Source organism: Salarias fasciatus, chromosome 1 (genome assembly GCF_902148845.1).
Source record: "Salarias fasciatus chromosome 1, fSalaFa1.1, whole genome shotgun sequence".
Lineage (NCBI taxonomy): Eukaryota > Metazoa > Chordata > Actinopteri > Blenniiformes > Blenniidae > Salarias > Salarias fasciatus.
The window spans coordinates 26,883,168-26,907,334 of NC_043745.1; the positions used below are offsets into that span (position 1 = coordinate 26,883,168).

A 24,167-nucleotide genomic window follows, 5' to 3' on the forward strand; every position below is an offset into this window, starting at 1 on the left:
CCCCCTCTCTCTGCCTCTCTACGAAAACACTTTCGGGAAGAATAAAGTTTTTTTTCTCCCCCTTCTCCAGCGCCCAGCCAGCCTCCGCTCAGAGCCAAGCCGTGGCCTAGCAGGAAGAACGGCTCGACTATGTGGAGAAACAAGCGGGCTCCTGGGGAACCCTGGGCTTGGCTCGTATTACTGGTGACGCTCGTCGATGCTTATCGATGTAAGTATGTTTGGGCTTTTGCGGTTTACATGTTGAGCAGCTGAAGCAGTCCACGGGAAAAGCCCGTTCCAGGCTATTTGGTGTCAGTTTGAAGCGGACATCTTTCCAGCGTGGATATTACGAGTTGGGATAGTTTTCAATACTTTTTTTTTTTGTTCACTTTAAAAGTTGCGTGAAGGGTGTCATGACTCCTTTCTACAGTCAGAAAATGCTGGGACAACCTAGTTAGTGCGACTAATAGTAATTTCTGGGAAGTAAAGGTTTCGCAATGAGCCTATTTTTTTTTAGGTCAATTCATAGAAGAATACTGAGGTTGATCCATGTAGGCAGCGGCCACATGAGCCATCTGTCATGAGGAAAGAGAGGAGTTAAATTCCTGCAGGGATCAGTCATGTTTTAGAGTAATGTAGCTGCATATGCCTGCTTGTGTTATACATTCATACAGCAGCGGGTTTGTTCAGTCTTCCATGCAATCACTAACTATTGACACTGAAAAGATTGTGCAGCTCCATTCAGTGTGTCTCATCCTGTCCTAGTCCTGAACCAGAACACAGCCTCCCAGTTCCTCAGCAGGCACAGGAGAGCCAACTCTCTGTTTGAGGAGAGCAAGAAGGGCAACTTGGAGAGGGAGTGCATTGAGGAGCTGTGCAACAAGGAGGAAGCCAGGGAGATCTTTGAGAACCAGCCGGAGACGGTAAGAGCAGTGCTCAGCTGTGTCCTGGTCAGGGATATAACCTCAATTGTAAAACAGTCTTCACATGGTGAATAAATAAAATGCAGGAAGCTTTTTTTAATTGAAGAGTAAACATGCATTCTATTCTATAATGTTGCATGGCAGACAGATGCATTTTTTTCTCTTGACAGTCTGTTGTTTTTGTTCCCAGGAGTACTTTTACCCAAAGTATGTTGGTATGTATATAAAGCTTGTCGTGTTTCTCAATATATGTCAATATCATTTCTATTTTTCATTTTCTCAAAGCACACTCTTCTTTGCAGCGTGTCTGGGTTCGCACCGCGTTGGCATCAGCATGCAGAACTCTGGCTCTGCCATCCCATCTGATCTTCGGACCTGCGTGAATGGTGCGAGTTTTTTTTTTTTAAAGGCAGTGTTTGCAAATTTTTGTATGGATAACTCAATTGTAAAATGCTTTATCCAACATCCTCTGTATCCCTGTGTGTGCATAAATTCAGAGATCAGTAACCAGTGCACGCCATACCCGTGCTACAGGGAGGGTTCAGAGCGCTGCTTGGATGGTCAGGCATCATTCACATGTGTGTGTAAGCCTGGCTGGAAGGGGCAGCGCTGTGAGGACGGTGAGTTCCCACATGTCATGCTTTACAATGTTTATCCTAAACCTTTTGAAGAGATCAAACTGGTTGCTGATGCTCATTTGTCTCTGTGCAGACATCGACGAATGCAATGATCCCGAATTTCCAGCAGGATGTAACCAAAAATGCAACAACTTACCTGGTACTTTCCACTGCTTGTGTGAAGATGGATACTTCATCAATGATAACATTAACTGCGTGGGTAAGGCTGTTTTAATGACATTCTTTTACAGTTACATACAGTGATGCAAGTAATTCATGTGTCGTTTAGGAGTAAACTCAATTTACTTTTGCTCATTGTGTGTGTGTGTGTGTGTGTGTGTGTGTGTGTGTGTGTGTGTGTGTGTGTGTGTGTGTGTGTGTGTGTGTGTGTGTGTGTGTGGGTGGGTGTACTTTATTGGTTCATGGCCCATGTATGAGGACACTCAGCTGTTTCTCAGTCCCTATGGAAGATACACATTTCCTGTCGAGTTTTGTAAAGCACCTGAACAAACACACTAGATATTATTCTTCATTGTAACTTCCTTTTTATTTATTCATATGGAAAATGGAACCCTCAGAACCTCAAAACAAAAGCTCTGCTCCCCAGCTGCTGCCCTCAGGGCCCACGCCATTTGTTATTTGTAAAGCTGACCTGAGGTGACCCTTTATATAACTGTCTGTGGAAAGCTTTTAACATTTAAAGGTCCTTTATGGGCCATCCGTTTTGATGTAAACACACAAACAGTTCTATATACCCCAGAGCTGTTTGACCCTTTCGTTGCTCTCAGATGGTTGTTGTCGCACCTCAGAATGTTGTCCTGTTTAATTTGGTGTGGGAAGTTGGTTCACTCACTGTTTATTTTAGAGTGGGTCCAGTGCTTGCTGAGTACAAAGTCTTCACCAACATGGATTGAATCAGCTTGATAAATCTGCTTCTGTCTTTTCTAATGGGTAATGTACATAGATTCGGAAATTTGAACTGAAGGTCGTAGTTCAGCCTGGAAAAGATAACATTCGTGCGTTTCACGTGTTCAGCAGATAAATGTTGACATTTATGTAACATAGACGAGGCGCTGGTCAAACAAAACGTGTCACCATCAAGTTGTGGTGACACATTTTGGAGAAGTTGTGGATTCAGTTGTAGTTGTAGTTTTTGAGAAGATATGATCAATAATTGTTTTTAGTTCACTAATGGTGGCCAAACTAATTTTCTTGTTTTCTAGTAAGAACTTATAATTTTTATTATTTAGAATTAGCCTGTTCATTATGATAAGTCTTGGTGAAATGAATAACCTCTAAAAAAAACACACACATTCCATACATTTCTCAGAAAAATGTGTATAAATGATGGAGTTTAATGGATAAATGTCTTTTCCTTTGTAGCTTTGTACATATCAGACATCAGCTTTTATGAAAACAGCTCGACTCAGCAGCTCACAGTCTCCTGACCTACTGTGGTGTTTCTGTACTAATGCACACTTCCTGTTAGCAGAAAGAAAACCGAAGCTTCAGTCATGTTTTATGCATGTATCAACAGTAAACCATACCAGAGAGGGCCTTTTAGGACTCCTATACTTTATGTTTCTTATTTACATATGAATACACATCCCTCTAACTTAATGTTTTTCAGACATCAATGAATGCCTGCTGTACCCCAGCATCTGTGAAGAACCAGCTCGGTGTGTCAACACGCCCGGCATGTATGAATGCCAGTGTCCTCAGGGATTTAAGTATAATTTCACTTCCAGGACCTGCAATGGTGAGATTTCTTCAGTGTTTCTGTCTTCAGTTGTAGTGCAAAAAACAAAATATCAGCGTTAAAATCCTTCTTGTTTTTGCCTGTTGTTTGCAGATGTGGACGAGTGTGAGACGAGCGTGTGCGACGACATCTGCATAAACACGGTTGGCAGTTACACTTGCCACTGCGATGGCCGTCAGGGGTTTCGTCTGGCAGCGGACGAGCGAAACTGCGAGACAATCCCGGTTTGCGTCGACCTTAATGACTTCAAACACCCCGAGATGCTTTACCTGGGGGAGCAGTTTGCAGGACTTCCTGTCATTTATCTGCTCTTCCGGCTGCCAGAGAACACCAAGTGGGTGTTTATCACACATACACACCTTTAGAAATGTAATGAGCTCCATGAACTTCTGTAATGTGTGAACTCACACCTACTTCAAATTAGTCACTTGAGATATTTTCGAAACAGGCCTGGGACAAGATAATGTTACCTCTACTTCTAAAAGTATTTCACTTTCTGGAGAATCATAAGTTTTACTCAATTTCATCAACTATATGGTGCTTGTTTTTTTTATTTTATTTTATTTTTTTTAATTTCATTGATTCGTAATTTTTCCTGACATGTGGTCAGATCAAATGAGTTTCTCTCATTCCAGGAAGGTATAAAAATTAAAAGGTTTGTCTCAGTGGTTTAAAACACAATTTTATACACTGATGAGACTGTATGGTTTTACCTCTCATCTTCACTATTGCATTAACGATGCATTTCCCTTTGAATAACCCTAACACTTCTATTCTTCACTTCTCAACAAAATGTACCCTCGTTTTATAGGTCAGGTCTAGAAATAATTTTGTATAACTGACATTAAGCTACTGTGAAAAATTTCCGAGTCTTTGATGGTTCTTCTACTGTTAAGAGCAATACATGAAAAAAATATCAAGATCATGAAGCTTTTTCCTTTTGTGCTGAGGAGGAGAAATAAAGACACCTTGGCGTTACTTCCTCATCTTGTTTTTTTTTAAGCAGAACAAGGTTATAGTGAGGTCCCAGTCTAACTTCCGATGTCTTTTTCCTCATAGGTTTGCAGCTGAGTTTGACTTCCGGACGTTTGACCCGGAGGGAGTTATTCTGTACGCACAGTCTTCGCAGGACTCGTGGTTCATGCTGGGGCTGAGGGACGGCCGCATTGAGGTCCAGTTCAAAAACCAACACTCATTTAAGGTGACCAGTGGAGGAAAAGCCATCAATGACGGGCAGTGGCACGTGGTAAGAGGGTCCTTCAATCCAATTCCTTGCTCGAAATTGGCTTGTGCCACTTTGTCCAACGTGGCGGCTGCTGTGGTGGCAATCAATATCTAAACTGCTGGAAATGTGTCCAGACTTTCTTTGTCAAGAGCTACAGTGCAGTGATATTATAAAACAACCTTTTCTGAGTAATTGCTGTGATGTCGTTGTGCCATTGGCAGATCTCTGTGGACGAGTTAGAGAGCAGCATCAGTGTGAAAATCAGCAAGGAGGCTGTGATGAGCATCAACAGCCCCGAGAGCCTCTTTACTTCCGTTAATGGCAAACTGGAGACCAAAGTGTACATCGCCGCTCTTCCTAACCGTACTGACAACGTCATCAAGCCTGTAAGTTGCTCATCCAAAGATATTCACACACAATTATAAAATACAGAAGTGGCCAAATCATGCACCGGTTTGCTATATGACGCGGTGATAAGGACCACAGATCCATGTTGCTGCTGCTCTCCTTCCGTCTACATCAGATCAACCCTCGTCTCGACGGCTGCATCCGCGGCTGGAATCTGATGAACCAGGGGGCGTCCGGAGTGAAGGAGGTCATCCACGAGAAGAAGAGCAAGCACTGCTTTGTGTACGTGGAGCGAGGATCGTTCTTCTCCGGGGAAGGACTGGCTCAGTTCAACATAGACTACAGTGAGTAAGTTAAGTCGAACTTTATTGATCCCTGTGGGAAAATTTGGCGCCCGCCTCAGATCCATTTTTAATGCTTAAGGGAAGAAGCGGCCGCAGCGCCAATGCAGAGGATGCTCCCTTTCCTTAAATGCTGATAGGAGTGTTAACAAATGCACACGTGTTGGGGTTTCAGAGGTTAAGAGGAAACAGGAATAAGGGAGTATATGATTCTACTCAAAAAGTCCAAACTAAAATGGTTGGATTTGATGCAAATACATGCTGGATTATTTAGTAGTTTGAATAGGGCATAATGATCCCGTTTTAGTATCAATGTCACACTTGCATGCACTGAGCACTTCATTGCGCCTTTACTTTCAAAACGGCTTCAGTGCTTTGTGTAATTTCTTTCACATGCTTGAAAAGTTCCTTTGAGATTTCACAGCTTCACGCTCACGCCACAATCCTCCCATTCCACCACATCCCAAAGATGTTCTCCTGAAATTAGATGTAGTGGCTAGGGAGTGGAGTTATCACAAGAATTGATACTTTGGTATTAAGATTGTATCGATGGACAAAGATCAGACTGATGTGTTTTTATATTTTTACATTTTGAAGATGTACTGTAGGATTCAGCTGATTTATTGCCTCATGCTACACTAATGAAACAATTCTAGGAATGAGCAGGTGTACTGTTGTTTGTAGCAGAGTTTGAAGAATTCAAGGTATAAGGGCGATCTTGAGAGGTCATTCTGAGAGTATTTTATGCTTTTTACAGAATTTTGAATCTCGACTGAGTCACTACTATGTGATGTGTCTCCATGCAAACAGAAAAATGAAAATTTAAATGCAGGATGCTACTTTGGGAGAATAAAACACTTTGAAGCACTAACTTAGTTTCCCTTAAAAAAGTGAGAACCTTTTCACATTTCAAGCATCAAAATTTTAGTTTACAGAGAAAATTGGCCAGTTGCAAATATTAGAAACTAGTTTGTTGGGCATCGACCGGCTGAAACAGCAACATTTCTCCTTTAGGTGGAGACAGAAAACAGCTAAAGCAAAATATGTATTCACTGTAGCTTGTATAAATCCAGAGGGCAGTGTTGGTATTTCTTTAGTCCTGTTCCTTATAAATAGCAATTATGGCTGAATTTCATCAGGTTAATTTTCACTAATGCTCTTTTCTAAAGGTTATGCTTTGAATTCAGTTGAAAAAACTTAGAAATACCTTATGTGTCATTTTTTAACCTGAGATGAAATAATGTGTGTGTGTGTGTGTGTGTGTGTGTGTGTGTGTGTGTGTGTGTGTGTGTGTGTGTGTGTGTGTGTGTGTGTGTGTGTGTATGTAATTAGGTGACTCAGGGAGCTGGAACGTAGATGTGAAGATGAATATACGACCATCCAGCAGCACGGGGGTCCTCTTTGCTCTTGTCCACAACAACACTGTCCCGCTGTCGGTTGCTGTTGTAACAAAGGGAGAGGACGATGCTGTAAGTATAAAAGTGACTTTTCACTCTGTCTTTATGTCTTTAAACCTCACGATTGCATCTGCCCATCATCATCCAGGATTTGCAAGTGTTCCTGGATGGCGTGTCCGTAGCGACGCTGGACTCAGTGATGCTGTGTTACCCCGAACGAGTGACGGTGCATCTGAACGTGACGGCCACAGAAATCCAGATCACAGCCAACTCTTCCACCGTCAGCTACATGAAGCCTGACGCTCTGCGGCAGGCACTGGCTCGCCTCAACACGACCATGGAGAATCCCATCAGTACATATATCGGTGGAATACCTGGTCAGTCAGATCTGAAATTGCTTTTGTTCACTGTAAAATGGCCTTGATGATTTTCCCATGGTGAAGTAATTTAAAATCTCTTTACTCTTCCTCTTGATTTTCAAAATGTGTTATTTTTGTCATTCTCTCTCTGTGGCCATTTCAGACAGCGTGCAGTTACTTGCCCACCCCATCACCGCCTTTTACCACGGCTGCATGGACATCACCGTCAACGACGAGCCGCTGGACTTCGACGAGGCTCTGAGCAAACACAACAGCATCAAGGCGCATTCCTGTCCCCCCGTCTCTGCCGACGAGAGTCACCCCGACCCATCACACAGAAAGTGACTTTAATTAACAGCCATGATACATCAAAAAGCCCTCAAATTAAGCCACATCCCACTGGGGCTACCTACTGAGATATTTTAAATGTTTCATCCATGCAGTATTATTGTGTCTGGAAGGGGAGCATGTGTTTGAGTTTTTTTCTGGGGTTTTTTTTTTTGTTTTTTTTTAATTCTTTCCTGTTTTTTGTGAGTCACAACGAAAGCTGGCCTGCCACTGAGCCGGTCGGAAGCTGAATGACATAGTTTTAGCAATATTATTGCAAATAACTTAAGTGTTTTCCAAGAATCGTTGAAAAAGAGCTGAGCTCTTTAGTACGCGTCTCGCATGTGTTGAGCAACAGATGGTTCTGTTTGTGTCACCAAGAAAAAAAAAAAACAAATGGTTACTGTTGACCAGGCTGTAAGGCCACCTGCACCCTCTTCCCTTGCTGAATAATCATGGTACTATCTCGAAATTCTCCTCCTCTGGAGACAACGAGCTGAAAGTGTGGTTGTGACAGAAAAAAAACCCGCAGAGGACCAAGCAGAGCTTTCCGGCATTGTTGTTTGAATCATCATTCTGACCGGAATTCTGTTTTCCAAACACATTGCATTGGTTTAATCCTTTTTGAAAACATGTTTTATCACCTCATCCTGGACAACCGCGGTCGTCAACACACGTCTTATCTACAACTGTCGTAATCTACAGCTCCTGTTGTTCTCGTGTTCAGAGTTCACAATGTATATAAAACAGGCTGTCTTTAATATATAACTTAAGTGTAGTTGTTCAGTTGTTCTATTTGTTTTAATAAAAATGTATCAAAGCAACTTTATTTTGAAACAAGTGAATTGCGACATTGCATTATTCTGCTCCACATAAAGGAACGCATGAAGACATCTCAGAAAATAATGAGATGATCCAAAATTGTAAAATTGTCAAGATGTATTTATGATATTATGAACATCAAATCAGAGCTCTTCATACTGAGTTGGTGCATAACCATCACTAGCAACACACTCAGCACCGAATTGATGTCTGGTCTCCTAATGTTTTAAACCAGGACTGAGAAAGATCTCACTTGTTCGTACATTAAAGATGTCAATTTTATGTTTGATTCTATTTTCAGGTTCATTCAGGGATCGGGTGTGTTTCTGATTATCAAAAAATTTAGAAAACAAACATCAAAGTGAATTCAAACATAATTTGTCTTTTTTGTTGAAACTGCAACAAAAACTTCACATTGTCCCTCATGATTGTGTGTTTTTTTTTAATATTTGACCTCAATTATTCACTACTATGTGGGGGGGGGGGGAAACCATTCAGTGTTTACAGAAAACGAGACTGAAGAGAAGTGGAATTACATAAACTGACGTGTGGAGGAATGAAAGATCATCTAAATATGGAGTGGTTTCTCTAAATTGAGCAAAAATGAAAATGAAAGGAAAACTGCTTAGAAGAAAATAGTTATAACAGAAGCTGATGAGACATGGTTATAAACGGACTGATGGCACCATTAAATGAAAGCATGCACTTCAATGTGAAGTTGTGTCACAAATATTTAAAAAATAACCCTCAAAAGATTGCTTATATTTGAGAAACATGAGCAAATAGTACAGCACATTTGGAAAAACAACCTAACATATACTGTTTATACAATTTGTGTACAACAGGCTTGTGATGTAAGGTTGAGTTTGTATAACTTACTGGAACCAAAACCCTGCACCAAGCACGCAAACGATACTTCTATTACCAAAATGTGCAACTTTTTGGTCTAACTAAAACACAAAATATGTCAAAGTAGGTAAAATGTTGACAGCAACATCTGTAAAGTCATTGCGAATAAAGCGTAACTGTTTTACTTTTACACATCTACTGCTATGCTAATGTTAGGATTTTCACGTACAACACTATTGAAGACTCCCAAAAAGAGGAATTTCAACAGTATTATTAGAAAGCATTGTGATTTAAACTGCTATTAGAACATTATTTACCCAGTTTTACTGAAGTGGCTTAGAAATGCATTTCGTTTGAACAATTATTAGAAAGCGGTCATAATATCTACATTTGTTCCTGTTGCTTTTGTCCCTCATAGCCAGGTAAAATATATAAACATTTTTGTTTGGAATGTGTTGATTTATTTCAACACTACCATGTTTTCCCTATTCAGAGCAACTGATTTAATAATCTGTTTGAAACTAATCTAATCACGTTTCATTAATCCCCTTGCACCTTGATGGTTTTAATACTTAATTTACAAATAATTGACAATATTGTTGAACTGTTGGACTCAGTGCTGCACCAGATGTGGCAACTTTACCTTCTTCAAAAAAATCAGTGACAAATTACTGACCCAACTGAAATATAAAATAAGAAAATCGTTTATTTCAAGTTTTAAAATATTTTTTAACACGTCACATAAACTTTCAAAATATTCCAAACTCCAAATATTCAATGGTTATCTTATAAAATCTAAAGTTGCATTTTTTTCCTGATTGTGAACAGTTCAAGGAGTGCCACCTCTTGTGCTACAAGCTCTTTGACCTACTTACAGTCACTTCACCCAATTGATGCATTTAACTTGAAAATTTCACAAATAAATATTCCCTGAGCAAAGCATCCTCTACATAAACCTGGTGGGTTTTTCCAAACAGATGTTCAATGCTGTTAGTAAGTCATTTAACTTTTTGGTGAAAAATGCATTATATAGTAGGTATGGTACTCGCTAGCATGAAGTCAATGTTTTACAAAAATCTATACAAAAATTTCTTGAATTTAGTGCCTTTTTAATGACAGAAATTGCAAAATATAAATGATTTTGGTCAGCAGTGATTTTGAACAGGTTTATTAACATTGTGTAAATGGATAAAAACACTGATTTAAAGGATAGAAATATCTTCTGATAACACTCTAAAGCGTAGCATGAATGAACAAACTGTGTCCAAACATTTGATCATACAAGTGTCCCAGGACCAAGTACCCTATATAAATTATCATAATATCAACTAAAAAATGTTTATTTTCATAATTGACAGATTTGCATAATTTAGATTTTAATGTGAGCTAGACAACAAAGAAAGGGATTAGTCCAAACTTTACACAACCTAAGTAAAAAAAAAAAAAGATGTTTTTTTTTTTTTAATCATTGTTTCATAATAAATATTGCAGAACAGAAGGTTTTGGCTGAACAATATCTGACCATATTGGATAGTTAAGAGTTAATAGAAGCTAAGATGTTCATAGATATAATTTAATGCAGGAGGGTTTGAGACCCTCTGAAATACGGTGGCCCAGAAGGGCCCACACCACAATTCAACAGGATAATGCTACAACACAAAAGCAAAAAAAAAAAAAAACACAGCACAAAAGCATAAAGTCACAACACAACAGCAAAAGCCACAATTCAAATGCAAAAGTCACAATGGGAGTGTGCAGCTGTGTGATGAACAGCCTTTGTTTCTGGGGAACAGCATTTCTGAAGGACATTAGTGGTGAGTTCATTGAAACTTAAGTAAACGGCTGCTGCTCCATTTTTGTGAGTAATGTCATGTGTTTTTTTTAATTACACAGGTATGTTGGTCACTTTGTTGAAATTGTGCTCTCCCTTCCCATCCAACATTTGGTTCCATCAGAAAATAATGTCCTCCAGAGACAAACCCTGTTCTTCACTCCTGCACTTGACCTTGGAGTTGCATTGGGGCTGTATGCTGTTGGGTTGGAGCTTTGACTGTTGCTGTTGCATTGTGGATTTTCCTGTTGTTGTGGTGTTGGCCCTTGTGGGCCACCATACTGGAAAGCCTGAAAAGCAAAATTTGAAGGAGGTATCAAAATTTGTCAAAAATAAAACACAAATTATTTCTACCGCTAATGGTCATTTAAATATTTTTAAGCTTACAGTGTAAAGTATTCATCAAGGCATGTATTCATTTATTTATCTATATTGCAAAGAGAGTTAGCTATTTCGTGCATATGCAAATTAGCCATGTGCACGTCAAACAGAAGAAAAGGTAACTGAGAAGTCACACTAAAAATGGTAAGCAAGCAAAAGCTAAACCAGAGAGCTTCACACTGAATGATTTTATGCAGATGAAGATGACGGTGCAGCTAGCACACTGGGTTTCAACCACTGAATGTATAAAAGGTCTTACATACAGTCAGTGCTCAAAATACCACAGCTGCAGTCCAGATCAATGACCATTTGCATGTTAATTTGTTCTGGTAAAATGCACAGCAGGACTGGCGGATCTTTGTGCAAATCAGGGATCCATTAGCCTGCCACATCATCCAATATGCAATCAATCAGCATGTTTTGCTGAAACTATAGTTTTCGCCTCAAATGATCTCCTTTAGTCGGGACTTCTTCTCACAAATTAAATGAGAAATGGTATTTCCCCGGAGTCCCAGATTTGTCCTGTGGCCCACTCCACAGTTTAGAAACCCGCTGGTTAGGTCTTCCTGACTAATTTTACTTTAACCTACATGTAATTTGACCTCAAGACGGCAAAATAACGTGGTACACACCACCCAAATCACAGTTAATCTTTTTTTTTTTTTTTCCAGTGTGCGTCCTGAGACACACACACAACCACACACGCACACGGAGTAGGAGGAGGAGGAGGAGGGATGAAGAAGAGGTGTCTGGAGGGCTGCATCATTACAAACTCCGCGCTGCACTTCACTCAGTCAGAGCTGCTCCCCCTCCTGAAGCAGCAGCAGCAGCAGCAGCAGAGAGGTGCAGCGTTCTCTCCGCACACTGCGAGAAATAAAAGTCCACACAGCTCCTCCACCGCAATGGGGACGAAGTGACCGCGGAGGAGGAAAGAAACAGGTCGGTCGCGTTGAACGGTGTGCAGTCGCGGCGGTGCGCGCGCTCCTCACGGCGGAGACGTACAGGGGCAAACGGTCGGAGCTCGACACCTGAATACCTGCAGTGTTCTCGCACCGACGTCGGAGGCGCGGAGAGACGGGGGCAAGAGCGGGGAAAGTTTCTGAAGCTCGGCGCAAAAACGCAGCGGCTGAACAATGCGGCTGACCCCGACAGAGTGGCTTTCGCCGGCAGCCCTGCTAATCCTGCTGCTGGTCCGCTGCTCCCACGGCAGTAAGTAAACATTACATGCTAGGCGGCTAGCTAGCGCGCTAAAGTCCGCTCTGACATTTAAGTTGAGGCTGATGATGAGACGAGGCTCCCTGATTGACGGCGCATGTTTCGCAACATTTCTCCCCCCCTGCTGTTTTTCCCTCCCCAAGAAATATTGCCCAACTCCAAAGTTGGTTGACCTTTCCCCTTCTGTTTATTAACCTGTCGTGTTTTTCCTCCCTCTTAGTAATATTGTCTCCTCAAGAGGCGAGCCAGTTTCTGAGCAGACACAGGAGGGCGAATCAAGTTTTTGAGGAGACGAAGCAAGGGCATTTGGAGAGGGAGTGCGTGGAGGAGAGGTGCACTAAAGAGGAGGCCAGGGAAGTCTTTGAAAACGACCCAGAGACGGTGAGTCTTTCAAAGTCAAGGTGCAGACCGGAGTGGCAATTTTTCCAGCCGAGGTTTCATGCAGCAGAGCTTGAGCACTGCAGTATGTGAGTCAACACACCAGTACCAGCTCCATTCCAGCTCGAAACTTTTGCAAGGTCTCCTTGTTTACATCAGTTTCATATGGACTGCAAATTGATGACGGGAAAGTGACACCAGACTCATGATTCATAGTCTGGGCTGCTGGTTTTTCATGCCCCAATACATTCTGATTGCTGTCAGTGCTCATAACAATAATCTCATGTGAAGAACATGCCTCTTCTCTCTTGTCCTCTTTGTTTTTTTGTCACAGACGTTGAGTCAGCGTGACTAAGCTTCAGTTCATAAAATCTACTTATACTATCATCCATCAGCCGTAACATTAGAACTGCCTCTCTAATATTGATATAGAAATGTGCATTCTGACATCTCCCTATTGGAATCACCATGAACTTCAGGGTGAAGTTGATGGTGTGTGTCTGTGAGCTATGACCACATGTGACTCACTGGTCCACCTCTTTCTGCAGACTGGTCACACCCCACAAGAGCTGCAGTGTTGTAGATGCTTAAGGCCCAATCGTCTAGCTGTCACAGTTAGGCCCTTGTCAAACTCACTAATATCCTTACGGTTGCCTTTTTTTGTGACTGTTAACATGAAGTTTAAAGGCATGATGTTCGCTTGCTGCTGCCCACTAACAGGTGCTTTGATCTGCGTTATTCACTGGCAGTGTTCATAATGTTACGGCTATCTGGTGCAGAGGCACAATGCCAAATTCGTGCGCTTTGTATTGTCTAAAATTAGACTTGAGATCTGCTTGGCTGTGGTTGTTTCCAGATGTTGGAAACACCGGGATATTTTTTTCTTTGCTTTGCTTTTCACCATCTGCACTACCTATTAGAACTCATGGCTTTGGCAGGTCCCTTTGTAAATCCAATGTTGCATATACTTTTGGTCACATATGCTTACACACGTGAGTGACGCAAACCAACCCCACGTGCTTAGATTGGTCTCCTCGGTCACTTGTGTGTTTCATTCAACACAGCCATGCACATTGCCTCAGTAATCTGTCTTGCAGACACCCTCCCTCTTTTCCTGTTTGACATTTAGCACTGTGCGTGCTCAGGTGGAATATTTACAGCAGATTAGTTTCCAATCTGCGATTGTGATTGCACAGATCCGCCTTTCCATCCATGTGAACACATAAGCCTGTTGAATATGCATTGCATGTGCTGAATATACAAACAAGCTCCAGTTATATATAGCTTGATGTGTTGGAGAAGGTGTGAAATGGACTGATGCACATTGCATATGAGAGAAGTTATTGTGGGCCATTCCTTGTTTGGGACACTCTTGCACAACTGCTTTATGCACCAACAATAAATTTATCATGGCAGTGTTGACTATTTTGGACTTTATGTGTTTTTGCTTTGATTCTAAACTCAAAGACATTTGTTTGAAATGTTTTAAACTCTATTTGAACACAGTTTTCAGAGTAATGTTGCTCCCCATTCGTCAAGAGTTGATGCTGTGAGTTGTAGAAGCGATGAGTGATTGAGACAATCAATGACTCAGAGATTACTTGTAAGATTAGTCCAGTGGACAGACGAGGGAGGCAGGATTAAAGTGAACTTGAGCTGGGTTCAGAGGAAAAGGTGAAGTCAGGCAATGTCTGAACTAGGTGGACGTACACCACTGGCATGGTGGCTTTCTTATGCTTGTAGTTTTCTGACCATGTCATCACACAAAGCCTCTGTCTCATTCATGGCTGCATTATTTATTCAGAAAGTGCTCTTCTCTGACTCTGCATTTTCTACTGCTGCAGCTTTTCGAGTCTGCAGAGGCAGAGGGAGAGGCCGGGGTGTTCCTCAGTACTCTTGGCAAATGTTCATATTACATGTGATTTGCTAAGTTTCTTTTCTTTGATTTATAAGTTGACCTTTCCATGCAGGCTGATGGCCACTTAGGATATATTTACACCTTTTGACATCGTATTTCATCTTAGCCAAAACTTTCCTCACCTTTACAGATCTATCACTCCTTCACTCAGGTTGCTAGTAAGGGATCACTCTGAACCCTTATTGATGGGGTTTTTTGTCTCATTATGTTCGTTCTGCTGTCGTCATCTAAGTCTGCTGCATTGGCTCCTCGTGGATTAAGTCTCTGTGCTAACTTCTCTGGCACATTTCATCAAGTTTTGACCTAAATGTGGAAGAGTGCCGCAGCTAGGAGGCTTCAGGGATGCTGCTGCCATCAGGAATGCAGAGAATTCTTAGGAGGCCCCTGGCAAAGAGCTGCACCCATCAGACAGAGCAGAGCAGATTACAGAACTTCACACCCACACAGACATGGACAGCTGCCACATTTAATGATTGTTTATGAATTGCGTTTCCTACTCATGAGTAGGAGTAGGAGTACACACATCATACACCCAATAAAACAATTAACACAACCCCCAACCAGTAATTGTAGGCATTTGTTTAAATGATCTTTTCCTGTTTAGATTTCTTCCCTTGTGCCTTTAACTTTTTTCTTTCTGTTTTTCCCATCTCGTATTCCTGATCCAGGACTACTTCTATCCCAAGTATTTAGGTAAGGTATCATCCTGCCTTGAACTGTTGAGCTGTGCGCACTGCAGCCCTGTTGATTGATTTCATATTTATTGTTTCTTAATTTTCTGTCTCTGCCCAGCTTGCATAGAGAGGTTTGGAGAGCCTGAAAAGAAAAATCCAGATCTGATCACGTGTGTCCACAGTAAGTGTTTATACACGCCTTAAGCCTTCATTGTCACTTTTTTCACAAGCTGTCTTTCACTCCTCCTTTCGGGCTCTTTTCTCTGTGCAACTATCAGTACAGTCAGAGAGGGGTTGTGCTGCACTGCAGTATCACTGCTCTGCAACACAGCCACACTGGGGTGTGCACTCTGCCTTAGTATCCGGTTGAAAGGGAAAGTTGTGCTGAGTTTTCTTTGTAGTACCCGGTCAGTTTTGCTGCCTGACCCACAAATTTTGTGACCGTAAAGCACTGAGCGTACTATATGTGCGTGAGCTCAGGTATATATCAGTGGCATTGCAGCACTTTCCTACAGTGATGCTGCACATTGGTGAATGGATGACACACCCCTTTTGTCGTCAGATACTCACTCGCTCTCTGGCTGAATGCACCAGCTTCTTCGTGAGTCTACTCGGCAGGGGAGTGACGTGAGAGTAGGAATCTGACGTGAGTGGAGCAGAGAATTCCTGCTGCATCAGGATACAGGAGCCTTGGGCCACCCGGCTTCACTGCCATTGGCTGAGGGTTCTCAAGGTGGGGAGGGTTTCATGACTCAGCTGCAGCATCGTGCCACTTAAAGATACGGCGCTTGGTTTTTCATCAGCTGATGGTGCACCATCCCTCTTTCTCACACCCTCCCTCTGTCAGTTCGTCTCAATGCGTTTTAGCGGTTTGAGTGGTCAAAGCGGATTATAACATCCCGTTTGTTGCATTAATACGATATTACAGCCGTGATATACTGGAAACATGGCATGTTATACACAGCAGATGGTGCCGATTCAGATCCACCTGGCTCTTTAGTCTGCAGTCAGTGTGAAGCATTTCGGAAACATGGCAGCAGGAAGAAAAAAAGAAGAAGATAAAAATAGATGCACAAAAGACTTTCCTGATCTGGAGGACACATTGGATGTCAAACTTTTGTTTTTAGGCCACCGCAATGAGTGTTTTACTTGCCAAATTCTAAAGCAAAAAGAACAAGTGAGGCTTGTGCCACGAGATTTATGTTACCTGAGATGCAGGAGACAGAACTGACTGGAGCTGAATTCATTCCAGATATACCATGTTTCTGTTATCTACCTCCTCATACTGTAAACAATATTTTTCATGTGATTCTTGTTGCAAACCACACTTTCCTGTTGGCCCTTAAAGTACTGCAAAACTGAATCATCAGCTTCTTGTTTGGGTTTGTATGTTTCCTACACATTGATTTTAATCTAATTATGAGTAATATTTTTAAAAATGCATTTTTGTTGCTGACTATTAATGTAGTTTGGTCAGCAACTTCATAGCTTGTTAGTACATTTTAGAACAGGTACTGTAAATGTTCATGAGTCAGTTTAGTTTTTAATTAGGTTAATTAGGTGAAGAAAAAAAAAAACGGAATCTTATTGTGCAACCCACATGCCTTAGCCTACTTTCCGTTTCTCAGGAGTTTTGGCTGACTCACTTGTGATTGAAAAATTACTGAGCTCATCCCTTTACGGGAAATCAAGTAATTGTGTAATAATTTGTTAGAATGATTGTTTTTGAAAGAGAGAATGCCACAGAAGACATTTGCTTGACATTTTAGGGAGTAAGCTTGTAAACTAATAGTAGCCATACACATTTTAACATTGTAAAACATGCAGATGATAACATTTGGTTTGACTGGAAATTAGTTGTCGATGTCGACACGCTGCACTCAGGAACAGGCTTTAAAGTATCCATTTATTATTATAAATATGTTGTTTTTCTTGACATAACTGTGTCTAAAGTTGATTTAATCCGATGAATTTGAGCCATTGTTGTGAAGTTGAAGTGCTTCTAATGAGACGTGGAGAAACTCAGTAATTCATCAATTCCCAGACGTGCGCCAGTGAAGAGGGGAAAAGACTCGCTTTGAACAGGAAGAAGTCTTTGACAGAGCCAGATGTGAACTTATCGCTCTCTGGCTCCTCTCATTTTCTCCAGGCACTGTCCTTTTCTGTTTGTGTCTGAACTCCTGCTAACATGCCCAGACTTGTTGAGCGCTCAGACTCCACAGCTCGGAAAAGGAAACTGAATCGGGGGGGGGGAGAAAAGATTCGCACACGCTCGCACAGGCTTGAAGTGAAACTATTCCCAAGAAAAACAAACAGAAATAAAGCAAATGTTAAATGTCCTGACGTTTCTTCTTGAAAGACAGAGGACGGACAAGCGGTGAAGGAATGAACTATGACATCTGTGGAAGGAAAGCTTAGCCAGCACGAGGCTATTTATACTGAACTCCTGATGTGCCGAACATGAGAGATGCCCTTCCTCTGCCTTGTATGAACTATAAAGTTACCTTTGCTGTAATAATATGACTTCAGCAGACCTCGTTTTAAATCTACATTTACAGAACTGTGCCTGTATTTGTTCTTGTTTACCTTTAAGATATTCCGGACCAGTGCTCTCCTCCTCCCTGCTTCGCCAGGGGTACAGTCCGCTGCGAGGACAGAAAGGGCGACTTCCTGTGTCACTGTTTCACAGGCTGGACTGGAGCCCGATGTGAGAAAGGTAAAGTCATCAGTGTGGCGTGAGCAGAAGTGAAGTGCTGCACAATGTGCGGTGGAAGCTTAGCAGAGGTTGAATTTATGCACTGTCATTCAGTGTCGTCCCAAGCATCTCTGGGTAGAGGTCATCACTGTGACCTTGAAGCTGACAGCCGCCTCCTCTGGTGTCACTAACAGAAAGTCCTGGTTCTGCCCTCGCTTTCATTATGGATTTCTATACTGAAATAATCTCACTGTAAATCTCTGCTGCGCTGGAAGTAATTTGACTTCACTGAAACTTAAACTGTTATTAATGGCATGCATCTTTTTAATATACCGTCGCTGCTGGTGTTATTAATGATGTGTGAATGTTGGTGTCAGGTCAGTATGAACTGCGTGTATGGGAACAAGAGTCACAGAGTCCACAACTGGAATCCATCTCTCTCTGGAGGTCACAGCTCGTTACTATGTATAGATATGGAGGGAGGGCTGAATCCACTCTGGAAACGGGACAATAGGAAGAGATTTCAGCAAATATATTGAATGTATAAGCGGGAACTGGAAAGCACACTTCAGTTGAAACGCACTGTTTCGGAGAGGGGAACATGTTTGTCTAATTTATGGCACGGCCACCCTTCCACACATTTCCACTGTGACTCATCCTGCCACCTTACTGCGAGAGGAAACCAAAACAGATTCTGTTTGAGCCGGACCAAGCCTTTTCCACTTGACGACCGCGCTCCTCCTAAACACCCAGCTGAAACACTCCGCCACAGAGTGTCATAGCGTCTCAGTTGTTTAATGGGTGTATTACCAAAAAAAAAAAGTGCACCATACACAGAACATTTGAGTAAGAGAAGGGCAAAAAAGTGGAAATTCACCGTATGCAACCCCCTTTCAGAATCAAATATTTAGTGGAGCATAAATACACCCTTGTCTTGAATTGAAACGGGGAATCTCAACACGGTCCCAGCAACGTTTTTCTCCACGGGATGCCCATGATTATGTTTTTCCTGCACTTATGTCAGCTCTCTGTCATCCCCCTCGCAGATGTCGACGAGTGCAGCAAGAGAAACGGAGGGTGTTACCACCAGTGCAACAACACCATGGGCAGTTACCGCTGCTCCTGTCGCCAGGGCTACATGCTGGTCGGACGCCACATGTGTAATGGTGAGCCGCAAACCACACGTCCACAGTTCTAACTACTGGAATCATGTCGGTACTGCAGCCGTGCATAAACATTTTCTTAAGTTTGTTCTTCAACAGTTGTGAATTCGGTTTGAACTTAAAAAAAAAAAAAATAGACTTGCAAAGTTAGTGTGTAAATATTTAAAAATGTATTACATGGATTCTGATTATGGAGTTATGCGGTTGAGTAGCACATCACAATTCAGTGGTTGTGTTGTTTTGTTTAATCTTGACGTTTTTGCATAGTTTCCTCCAAAACACAATCATTTGGAGTCTTTAACCACAATCCTGCGTTTCCCACCTGCCACAGCTGCATTGGGTATATTAAAACTTCTACCTGACTTGATGTGTTTAAATGTGTCCCTTTAAATATTTGTTTTATTGCAACATGACGAGTGGTTTCAGTGAAGTGCTGCAGGAAGCAGATGCTGTTTATGCAAGCTGTTATGTTGTCAAATAGTCTGAAACAGACCGTTTTTTTTCTCTTTCTCCTCTGTGTTTGCGGACATGCCGGGTTTCGTTTCACTCTGCTGAAATGACCTGTCTGTCTTGTGGGGCATTTCTTAAGTTAGAGCAGTTCAGGCGTTGGATGTGTTTCGTAAGCCCCTCGGGCGTTCTCTGTCTGTCCAGCTGTAAATCTGAATCCTGTTCAACGTTCTCGACACCTGGACCCGTTAGAGTCAAGCACGTGTCGTCGTTTCTTTCAGATGTGAATGAGTGTGAGAACGCAGACGTGTGTGGAACGGCGCGGTGTGAGAACAAGGAGGGCGGCTACGACTGCCTGTGTGACGTCGGCTACGTCTACGACAACGAGACGAAGACCTGCGTGGGTAAGTGTGCGCGCGCGGTCAATAAAAACAGATGTGGTCGATCAGAGAGACAGACACGCCTCGTCTCATGAGGAGAGGCTGCAGGGCCGCTTCGGCCTCGGCGGGACTCAATGCAGCTGCGTCTCGGGGTCAACAGAGGAATGCAAAGACATTTGCAGAAAATCTGTGCAAGTAGGTAACAGGTCAAATCCTCTGCTGTCCAGTCTGTCTCAAGTTATCTTCAAACTTTATGACACGTTCTGCTTCTGCCAAAGAGCTATATTGGCTGTATTCTGGAAAAGTTAGTGAGATTAAAGAAGATTGTGACAGATGCTGTTCACCAAAAAGTCTGTTCTTTTGCAACTTTTTGTTTTATCCATCTGAAGTACCACAAAAAAAAAAAACATGTTTGTCCCCAAATACCAGGACAAAGCTGCTTTAGCAAAATTAGCTTGTCTTGGAATTTGAAATGATAACACTGAGATAAAATAATCACAGCATGACATCTGTTGAAAACAACACCGCAGACTTGAATCAAAGCCATTAATCTCTCGTGTTTTGTTCCGTGGTGGGAACCAGACTTTTCATAACCTCGGTGCCCCTCCTGCAAGAATTGGCGTTTATTATAACCAGGCTCCTCATGGCCATCTAAGGTTATGTATGGAATGAGAAACCTCTCGGTCTACGCCAGCGACCACTTCACTCCACTCAAGTGCTGTTTGCATTCCTGAATATGTTGACAGGAAGGACATTTTTTTTATTTCCTTCATGCGTAATTTTTGTTTGTTCCCCGTGTTTCTTGAAAGTTCAGGTTGTGACGTCTTCACCAAACAGCTGCTTCTCTGCACCCAGCCATCACCCTAATCTCTCCCTCTCTTTGATTCGTCCGTCCCGGTCTGCCACGCTTCAGATGTGGATGAGTGCGAGACAGGTGTGTGTGAAGAGGAGTGTTTGAACACTCCGGGGAGTTTCCGTTGCTTCTGTGATGGTCGGCGGGGCTTGAAGCTGGGACAGGACCTCAAGAGCTGTAAGGTGAAATACATTTGCTGAAGAATATTTGGCCTGATGTTTTAACCTTTAACCTGGTTTCTTCTTCTTTTCAACAACTTGAATGAGGACTTATGAAGCCTTGTTTTTTCTAATTAAAAAAAAAAAAATCCATTTGAATTTTAGACATACACAATTATAAATGAAATTGCTGTGGGTGTGGTCGGTAGTATATTTTATTAGTTGCTAGGTCTGTGAAACAGGTGGTAAATTTTATTGGTATTTCTGAAGTCGACTTAAGTGTTCAATGGAAAATAATGAGCCACAGCTGGATGTATGGCCCTTCTGTATGTAACAACACCTTAAAAGCTGAATTTGGGCTTTTTTTCCTCTCTTTTTTCCCTCCTCCTCTTCCAGCCCATAACTCCATGTATGTCCCCGTCCCTGAAGAGGAACTCCTGGTCTCTTTATCTGGGACGCATGTTCAGCGGCGTGCCGGTGGTGAGGCTGCGTTTTCGCCGCAGGATTCAGACGGGGTGAGGAATCTTTCTCACTTTCAGCGTTCAAAACCCCCTTAAATGTGTATCCCATAGTTTGCTGAGCTCCATGTTTAGTTGAGAAGGCTTTAATCAACTTATTTTAAGTGTTCAAACACTCTTTTATTATTTCCTCTTCATATCCAAGCTTTTCAGCAGAGTTTGACTTCCGCACCTACGACAGCGAGGGAGTGATCTTTTTCGCTGGAGGTCACCTAAACAGCTCCTGGATTGTGCTGGCAATGCACCATGGGAAGCTGGAGCTGCAGCTGAAGTACGGCACAGTCAGTAGGGTCACCAGCAGCGGTCCTCTTGTCAATGACGGCCAGTGGAGAAAGGTTGGAGATCCAGTCATTAACAGTAATGTAACTCACATCAGCTGAAAACTTCCTTTAAAATAAAAACAATTCCTGTTGTGCTTTCAGATCTCAGTGGAGGAGCAGGGCCGCAGTCTTGTGATTAAGATCGACAGGGAGGCCGTCATGAAGATCGCGGTCAACGGCGATCTCTTCACGCTGCAGAAAGGCATGCATGAGCTCAACCTGACAGTAGGAGGCGTTCCTTTCAAAGAGGATGGCTTAGTCAACAAGGTGCGCGTTTGTTCTTATTCTTATATCGAAGTCAATTTTATTATTTTGTTCTTTTAACATATTTATCAATCATCTACTTGACAGTTGAACCCCCGTCTGGACGGCTGTATGAAGGAGTGGCGCTGGCTGACGGGTGAAGACACCTCCATACAGGAAACCATCCGGTCCAACGAGAACATGCAGTGCTTCAGCACCGAGGATCCGGGAGCGTATTACCCCGGCACCGGCTTTGCTCTGTTCAACATCAGCTATGGTACAGTGGGTGCACTTGGGCCGGTCGTTTGTTGCATGAGTTATGTAGTAACTTCTTTCCTCAGCCAGTTTTTCCATTTTTAAATGTGTTTGGATGACTGTGAATTTGATTTCGTCACTTTACATACACATCGGCTACTCGTAGCTCAGCCTTGTTTGTTTATCCAAGTTCATGACCCGCAGTACTCGCTCTCCCTGTTGTTTCAACAGCGGAGTCGCAGAACCTCAGTGTCCAGCTGACCCTCCGGCCGACCTCTGCTATCGGAGTGCTGTTTGCGCTTGTTCACCAGGACAGAGTCCCTCTATCAATCGCTTTGGCTGATTATCATCCGATAGCCGACGAGTGGCGAGACGTGAGTCATAACCTTCTCTTCTTGTGTCTGTGGGCTAAAGCAAAGAATAAAGCCTTTTAATTCACTCTGGTTCATTTTATGGTCACACCCGCAACATTTCAAACTATTCTATAACAAATCTTATAAAATATACACTGAGTTCCTGTAGCATCCACAGCAATTAGATTTGGCTGGAAAGAGATTGGCTGATTAAACTCTTGGGACAGTCTGAGTTAGTGTTTCATTTATTTATGTGTTTTTAAACATCTTTGGGCTGTACTCATTTCAGGCCTTTGTAGATGTATTTTTAGACTCTTAAGTCAAACCACTCCAGACCACAATTTTGACTTTTTTGGTGCCTCCCGGCAATCAGATGGCTTCATTCAAACTTCCCTAAACAACCCACACAAACTGTAATCATACTGCAGTTGGGGTTTTTTTTGTTTAGTTTTTTTTTTTTACTCAGACCACACCTGCTGAACATGAGCTCACCCCTTTGTGTATGTTTTTCATAAACAATCTAAATGAAACTTTCTGTGTGTCTCCAGTTTATTTTGGTGTCTGTAGGTGACGTGATCATCGCCAGCGCTCCAGCACCCCTGTGTGACGGGGAAAGTCACGAAATCCAGGTGACAATCTCAGGCAATCAAACACTCCTGCTGGTCGACGGCCACGCGGGGCGAAGTGAGGACGCTGACGTTCCCACAGAGCTCCTGTCGCAGTCCAGCACCTTTATAGGAGGCCTCCCTGGTGAGAGATTCGTCGGATGTATTGACGTCCCGCAGAGTGATTTTGAACAGAGCTGTAATAAGTTTTTTTCTTCAGTCAGTAAAAATTGAGAGCATGAATGTTGGTGTTTGTGCACTGAAGCAAGGTCACAGTTGCGACACCCCCGCAGTCTGAGTCACGTGTCGTTTCCTCCCTCAGATGTGTCGCTGGTGTCCACGCTGGTGTCGGCGCCCTACAGCGGCTGCATGGAGGTCAGTGTCAACGGACAGCCTCTCGACCTGGACCAGGCCATCCACAAACACAACGACATCCGCTCACACTCCTGCCCCCTGCTGGACTCCCACTAGTGACCGGTGCTTTCAGTCTACCAGAAACTGATCCAGACGCAATTCATTGAGGCAATGTGTGGGGGTGACGTTGCCTGAACAGGGGAGATCTGACCAGTGGAGCATAGTTATTGATTGGATTGAATTTTAAAAAAAGCAAACAACTCTGGACCAGACCTCCCGGTCCAGGTGGTACCATAGCCCAGGTGACCCCTCTGTCCGAATGCTGTGATGATGCTGCAGCTGAGACGTGTTTGCACAAATTTTCACAGTAGTGTCAGTATTATGACCTGTTCAGTAACATTGCCTGTTCCCAGCAGAAGATATGGGATTACATGCTGCACAACATTGCCTCAAAAGCTGCCCATGTAATAAGGCTTTGTA

At 42.6% G+C, this 24,167-nt stretch overlaps 2 protein-coding genes across 3 annotated transcripts; both read left to right on the forward strand.

The window, feature by feature from the left end:
* The first annotated feature begins 2 nt into the window (after positions 1-2).
* pros1 (protein S) lies at positions 3-23,570 on the forward strand. 2 transcript variants are annotated; one of them, XR_003931221.1, is made up of 15 exons: positions 3-208; positions 745-902; positions 1,093-1,117; positions 1,205-1,288; positions 1,400-1,522; positions 1,614-1,739; positions 3,150-3,278; positions 3,372-3,612; positions 4,338-4,524; positions 4,725-4,889; positions 5,027-5,195; positions 6,525-6,661; positions 6,738-6,966; positions 7,112-7,376; positions 23,558-23,570. XR_003931221.1 is itself a non-coding variant. In XM_030088091.1 (14 exons), exons 1-14 carry the CDS (start codon positions 130-132, stop codon positions 7,291-7,293), a joined length of 2,034 nt encoding a protein of 677 aa, XP_029943951.1. In that variant the 5' UTR covers positions 3-129; the 3' UTR covers positions 7,294-7,908. The 2 variants fall into 2 exon arrangements, 1 of the variants encoding a protein (XP_029943951.1); XM_030088091.1 differs by lacking the exon at positions 23,558-23,570 and having other exon boundaries at positions 7,112-7,908.
* gas6 (growth arrest-specific 6) lies at positions 11,949-23,817 on the forward strand. Its single transcript, XM_030088107.1, has 15 exons — positions 11,949-12,367; positions 12,594-12,754; positions 15,338-15,362; positions 15,462-15,524; positions 17,937-18,059; positions 19,085-19,204; positions 19,930-20,052; positions 20,942-21,063; positions 21,436-21,554; positions 21,703-21,892; positions 21,980-22,144; positions 22,229-22,397; positions 22,607-22,749; positions 23,277-23,478; positions 23,656-23,817. The coding sequence occupies exons 1-15, from the start codon at positions 12,292-12,294 to the stop codon at positions 23,802-23,804; spliced, it is 1,950 nt and encodes a 649-aa protein (XP_029943967.1). The 5' UTR covers positions 11,949-12,291; the 3' UTR covers positions 23,805-23,817.
* Positions 23,818-24,167: the final 350 nt, after the last annotated feature.

What these genes read in the sequence shown, in the direction of transcription:
- pros1 (XM_030088091.1), top strand. Translation starts at nt 130, where the DNA reads ATGTGGAGAAACAAGCGGGCTCCTGGGGAACCCTGGGCTTGGCTCGTA. An exon ending in TCTTCGGACCTGCGTGAATG is followed by an intron (nt 1,289 to 1,399) that starts GTGCGAGTTTTT and finishes GCATAAATTCAG; the next exon opens with AGATCAGTAACCAGTGCACG. An exon ending in CACTTCCAGGACCTGCAATG is followed by an intron (nt 3,279 to 3,371) that starts GTGAGATTTCTT and finishes TGTTGTTTGCAG; the next exon opens with ATGTGGACGAGTGTGAGACG.
- gas6 (XM_030088107.1), top strand. Translation starts at nt 12,292, where the DNA reads ATGCGGCTGACCCCGACAGAGTGGCTTTCGCCGGCAGCCCTGCTAATC. An exon ending in TTGAAAACGACCCAGAGACG is followed by an intron (nt 12,755 to 15,337) that starts GTGAGTCTTTCA and finishes TTCCTGATCCAG; the next exon opens with GACTACTTCTATCCCAAGTA. An exon ending in TGGAGCCCGATGTGAGAAAG is followed by an intron (nt 18,060 to 19,084) that starts GTAAAGTCATCA and finishes TCCCCCTCGCAG; the next exon opens with ATGTCGACGAGTGCAGCAAG.